Source organism: Mchenga conophoros, linkage group LG22 (assembly GCF_057382185.1).
Source record: "Mchenga conophoros isolate Kocher_MC1m ecotype Shallow Benthic linkage group LG22, M_conophoros_male_GT1.1, whole genome shotgun sequence".
In the NCBI taxonomy this organism is placed as follows: Eukaryota; Metazoa; Chordata; class Actinopteri; order Cichliformes; family Cichlidae; genus Mchenga; species Mchenga conophoros.
In genome coordinates this window covers 37,515,045-37,521,044 of record NC_140546.1, presented here as the reverse complement: position 1 = coordinate 37,521,044, position 6,000 = coordinate 37,515,045, and the positions used below count along the sequence as shown (strand labels likewise).

Genomic DNA, 6,000 nt, shown 5'->3' with positions numbered 1-6,000 from the left:
CTGACCACACTTGCTCACTAAGGTATTCTCGGGTCAGTCGGTGAAGGTGCCACGCCGAGGCGATGAGGCACAGGCCAATCAGAGAGCCCCTAAGGATGCACAGCAGGCCGCGATCGTTGCTTATTTCATTATGGGGAAAGCTACATAAATCCACTAAATGGAGAAGAAGAGACACAGAGGGAATATTTGCATTTCTTCTCTCCTATCATCCCCCCTCAATGCCACCCCACCCCCGCCCTCAAAAATCACCCATTTCAATCCCTCGCCCATTTAGTGCAGAGTGAGTTTAATCATCACTTTTGCCAAAACACATTAAGCCAATGTGTCCAGAGTTGAAGAGAAAGGGGGAGGTTGAAAAACTATAGAGTGGCGCATTAGATTTGCAATAGTGATGCATCACTCTGGCATTACTTTGGAGATTAAAGAAGGGACGTTGCATTTCAGTGCTGAGCGTTGCCTAATGGACGCCTGTCCTCCTGTGCCGAGCCTGAAACGAAACACCGTTGTCCACCTGGAGAAGATGAGTCGCAATCACCCTGGAGTTCCCCTCTTCTATACCTGCAAATTCCCTCTTCTTCTAAAAACCTTTTTTCTTTAAACTTCAAAGCCTTCCCTTGACTTTTAACCCCCGATTTGAGAGCACCTCCACACTGAAGACATTTATGCAGCTGTTTGATCATGTTCTCAAGTCAAGAACAACGCCTCCTTTAATACTGTAAAGTGGATTGCATACATTAAAGTTAAGCCAACACACAACATGACTTTGCCTGGGCTCTGTGTTACTGCTGTTGTATGAAAAGATGGATATAAAGTGCTTGGAAGCTTAGGGACAGGCAGAATGAGCTTGGGATTAGAGAATAAAAATATAAAAAATGAAAGGCGGGGGGGGCGGGGGTTGCTTTAGCACTGTGCTAACTGGGGGCAGGTTCGATATGGCGACAGAAGGCTTTTAAGTAAGAGAAAGAGCACAACATCGGAGTGTGGGGAGTCCCCAGAAAACAAAATGATGATACAGAATCACAGTCAGTCAGTCCAAGGCTACAGCCAAACAGCAGCCCAGCCCAGGGAATGAGCTTTCTGGTCACGAGTCTGTATGTATGGGCGTAAGTTCACCCTGGCACCCAGCTCTGGTTGCTGTGTGAAGGTGGGGGGCATGCAAAAGCCCCTAGACTCATGCCCATCCCCATCCCCATCCCCACTCCCTGGGACAGAGAACCGTCAAAGTTGAAGTCCATGTTTTCTGTATTCATAAAATCACTGAGCAGGATAGAGTCCACATCACAGTCTAGACTATTAGGGACATTCTCCATCTCCAGGTCAGCAGCCATTCTACTCTGGGAGTTTTGAGGTTGGAAACCAGCATTCCCTGACTGGTGATTGTTGGGGTAGAACCCATGCCAGGAGTCAGTGATACCCTGATGGTGAGCTCCAGGGTAAGGCTGATGACGAGGGTGAGGTGCGGATGCCAGGCGGCAGGGGTCCTGGGGAACACCCATGAGGCCGGCAGGGTTCGGGGGCAGAGAAGGGGATGTTGGGAGGTGGGGACGGGGTCCATAGTGGTTAGAGGTCTTGAGACTGTAGGGCTGCAGGATGTCAGTGCTCACTCTCGGGGAAAGAGCCTGATGGTGAGGCCCGCTATGCATAGGGTTATGAGGGTTGTGGGGATTGTGGTTGTGCAGGTGACTCTGCGTGGAGTGAGGGTTGTGATCATGGCTAGGATTTACTTTACTGTGATTGTGATCATGACTCGAACCGTAGTCGTGAGCCGGGTGGGGCTTGTGACTGTGTGCGTAGTCGAGGCAGGCTTGGTGTTTGTGACCCTGATTGTGGTTCTGATGGTGAGTTGTGTTCTGGTCATGGTCATTGTGTAGACTTGCATTGCGAGCATGCTCTTGGCTGTGGTTCTGATTGTGGCTGCGATTCTGATTGTGGTTGTGCTGGCTGTGAATGCCATTGGTTCCCTGTGTCATTAATGTGTGTGGTTCCCGTCCTTGGCTCAGAACTGTGTCTTTGTTGCAATATCGAGGACCTCCAGTGAGCAAACTCTGCAGGGCATTGTTCTCTGAATAGCCCCTCACTGGGCGCTGAAAGCTGACTGGCTTGTTCTCCTGGATGGTCTCCATGGGAGTGTGGTGGCGCAGCATGCCCATAGAAGGCTGTCCGTACATTGGCGCACAGTAGGAGCCCTCTGCCTTGGGTCCAGGCACATAGGGATAACCATTGCATTTAATTTGTGGTGGCTGGGGGTAGCCACTCTCATCTAGACTGATAGCCCCAGTCAGGTCAGTCAGCTGAGGCAACTCCACCGTGGGACAGTGGCCTCCAGTGCCCAAGGCTGGGGAACGCGTGCTAGTGGGGCTTGGGTAAATTCTTGGGGAAGCTGAATTGGAAAGCCCACCCTCCTCTGGTTCATCAGCCTCGGCCTCAGCTAGGATTGGAGATAGGCAGCCGCTCAACGTGGAGCCAGAAGATGACGTGCGGGAATGGAGGTCTGTCCAAGTATCATACTCCTCTCCACCTATGCCCACACCTCCTTTCGCCGCTGGACTGCCATGCTCTGGGGAGCCTTGCATCGCTGGTCCAGCTCCCTGACCTTGTCCTCGTTGGAGCCCCATGGCCCCTGCTCTCTTCCGGCTGATGCGACCCTTCGTCTTCAGGTAGCGGGTGCCATTGTCTATAGATGCACGTCGCCTCGGTCCCTTTCCCATCTTCCCGCCTTCTGGGTTGAGCATCCACCAGGAACTCTTCCCCGTCCCTTCATTTTGCACCCGGATGAAGCGACTGTGCAGCGACAGATTGTGCCTGATAGAATTCTGCAACAAGAAAGAAAAATAGGAGAAAGGAAGAGAGAGAGAGAAGAAAATTGATAAATGTTAACACCCAAGGGAACATTTAGGGTTAAATAATCATTTCTTGAGAAAACAAAGTCATTTCGAATTATGGTTAAACTGTCGAGGCAGCACTGCAAGTGAGAAAAAAGATGGATAAAGAAAAAGCAGATGGAGGGGTGAGCAGAGAGGGCAGGGAAAGTGAAGGGCCAATCAATATCTCCCTTGACCTGCCTCTCCTCTCCACACGCGCTCAGTGAGTCATAATATGGACATGGGTGCAGCCTCTACATCAAACCATCACCAAGGTTACAGAAATGAATCACACAAGGCAACCCAATCACAGACAGCCCGTATCGATTGCAGGGCCTCCAAATATGAAAGCCTAAGATCCAGCCAGAGAAGAAGAGGGGGGAGGCGGGGGATTTGGCACGAGAAGCTGTGGAAGAGCACCAGAATAAAAAAAGAAACACTACAGAGGCCTGGAATAAGTTACAGTGGAAGTAAGTGGGAGGACGGGAGGGACCTGCTCATCTGACCTCTTTTAAAAATCATGGCACAATTAGCACGACTGTAGGTGACCACGGCAGACAGCTTTATAATGAAGTCCTTCTGCAAGTCGCTTGAAATGGAGACGGATGCAGTGACTGTGGGTGGGTGAGGAGCGCTGTGGGGTGGTGGGGGGGGAGTATGCAATAAGCCTCTCCAGACCCTGTTTAAGTGTCTGAGTGACGGCTGTATAGTTAATCCAGAGCTCTGCAGCAGCATTTGAAACTGGTGCCAACCTGGAGTGAGTTGATGAGATCTAAGCCTGCCTAAAGGAGAGCTTAGCAGGGATACACATCATCTCAGCTGGCCAAGTAAGACTAAGTACAGCATGTTCATCCAAATCTTTCCGGCTTGTGTCATTATTCACACTCTTTCCAGTTTTCCTCGCCATTCTGCCCTCTCTTTCTTCCCTTTGGTTTTTTGGTCTTTTGGGAGCAACAATTCCTCCAAACATCTACCCCAATGCCCGCAATCACACACTTTTCTTTTTCCTCTCAGGAGATATCTATCTATTTCTGCCTTGTTTATTACCTGCACATAGCTCACAATCTCTGTCTCCTGATATCTCGAGCCATTCTCTATCTTCATTCACTCCCCGTCCCCTGTCCAATTTTCCTGCTCTCAGCCCCATTCATCTCCCTATCTGTGTCCCAGCCTCTCTAGATCCTGACAATGCTCATTTTCTCTCTCTCTCTTATTCTCTCTCTATCTATCCTCCCATCATCTCGCAAAACTTCGGCTACCACCTCTCCTCTATCATTCACTCACTCATTTATTCATACATGCATATATTCGCATGTAAAAGCAAATATCAACCAGAAACAAACCTAAGGCTAAACATTTCAGTGCTGCCTGTAGATTCAGCATATGTATAGCCCCTCACACACACACACACACACACACACACACACACACACACACACACACACACACACACACACACACACACACACACACAGTTAACTGGCTGCAAATTGGACAGCACATTATGAAAAGCACAGCATCCAGAGTGGCAGGTAATGGGTTTCTCACAGGAAGAATTCAGGTTTATGTGAGTTTGGGATCAGTCTTGTATCCCACCTACTACTGTTTTCATTCATGCAGAAGAGCCCACCCATCCCCACGGCGTGACTCCTAACAGGTAATGTTTACCTATCCTCCACTCACATCACGCTGCCTTGACTAGACTCTCTTCACAGATGTGGAAATTTCCTACGAGAGCTGTATTTATGGTTTTTTCCTGCTGTTTCAAAGTGTTCTCTCCAAAACACCAGGTCAACAAAATTGCACAAGCTCAACATTTACCAAAGAAATAGAGCGACTGCACTCCTGCGCCGCAGCTCGCTATGGAGAGCAGACTTAATCAGAGCCAAATTGAACGATGACACCATGTGAAAGAGGCCACCAGTGGAGGCGACCCGCATCAGGTGATCTGAGAGCGGCACCCTGACAGGTTCCTCCGCAACATGACGGCTCCGGCTGAGCGTAGCCATGGCAACAGAGTAAACCAAAAGAGGCGTAGTGAAGAGAGGGGAGGTGATGGTAAGGAGGAGAAGTGGGGGGAGGAGGCTGATGCTGTTTGATGCTGCAGGCAACTCCAAACAGCCTTTTATCTGAGTCTGTCAGATTCCTGCTCCAATCCACCAGGGAGGCTCAATCACCAGTAGTCCCAAAGCCTCACTACCTGTACCAAGCTGTGATTAGTGTGTGTGTGTGTGTGTGTGTGTGTGTGTGTGTGTGTGTGTGTGTGTGTGTGTGTGCGCGCGCGCACGGTGGGGGAGGGGCTTCTGAACACCTACAAGAGCAACAATTATGCCACAACAGCAGGCTGCTGTTCCCGTCCCTGCTTTTATAATGTGTACGTTCATGTGGCTGCTTACATATTATGATTCCTGACTGTCAGTCCTTCTGAAACAATAACAGCACAAAGAGTTAAATCCTGAAATTAACAATTATGTAAACTTACTTCAGCTTCTTGCACTGCACCACGCTGCCTGCATTTTCAAGTTTAGACTTGAGGAGACTTTTTTGTGTAATTCATCAAATGAAACCTCAAATAAAGAAGTGTGTATGTTCAGTTCATCAATAATTGCACACAGGATAATAGATAATAAAGTATCATGTTGATCTTTTGAAACAAAAGTCATTTTTTTTATTTTCAATCATCATTGTATTAGTTGCACAGAGCTGAAACTAAGGCTGTCCTGTAAATTATTTCCCCTAATGTGCAGCAGTGGTCTAATAGTGATAATTCAGCCGTATGACCACTCTGGAGTCTGCTGTTTGTCATGCTGTTGAAACGTGCAGCACTGATTCATTTATTGGTATTTATGTTTAAATCAGTGTGAGCTAAATAACTGAAGGACTTTTCTCAGCAGCATTTTGCAGGTAAAGGTGAATTTCCCTTTAATCTTTATAAAGTTTAACAGAAACTCTCATCATAAACGGGTGGTCTCATCCCACAAATTAGAACAATTTGAGATATGTTTTTAGCATGGTGTCAATTTAATTTCACTTTATCTATACAGCACCAAATCTCCTCAAAGCCCTTTATATTGTAAGGTAGACCCTACGATAATAGAGACAAACTCAACAAGCATTTTGGGTCCAAGAGACTTTAAAT

The 6,000-nt window shown here is 48.0% G+C and overlaps 1 protein-coding gene across 1 annotated transcript in view; it reads right to left on the bottom strand.

Annotated features, from left to right (window-relative positions):
- Window positions 1-239: 239 nt before the first annotated feature.
- foxo6b (forkhead box O6 b) overlaps window positions 240-6,000 on the bottom strand; it is a 37,035-nt gene continuing 31,274 nt past the window's right edge. Inside the window, exon 2 of the mRNA XM_085262483.1 lies at window positions 240-2,813. Within this exon, the coding sequence (XP_085118609.1) occupies window positions 1,110-2,813 (1,704 nt within the window). The 3' untranslated portion in view covers window positions 240-1,109. The remainder of the gene's footprint in view (window positions 2,814-6,000) is intronic.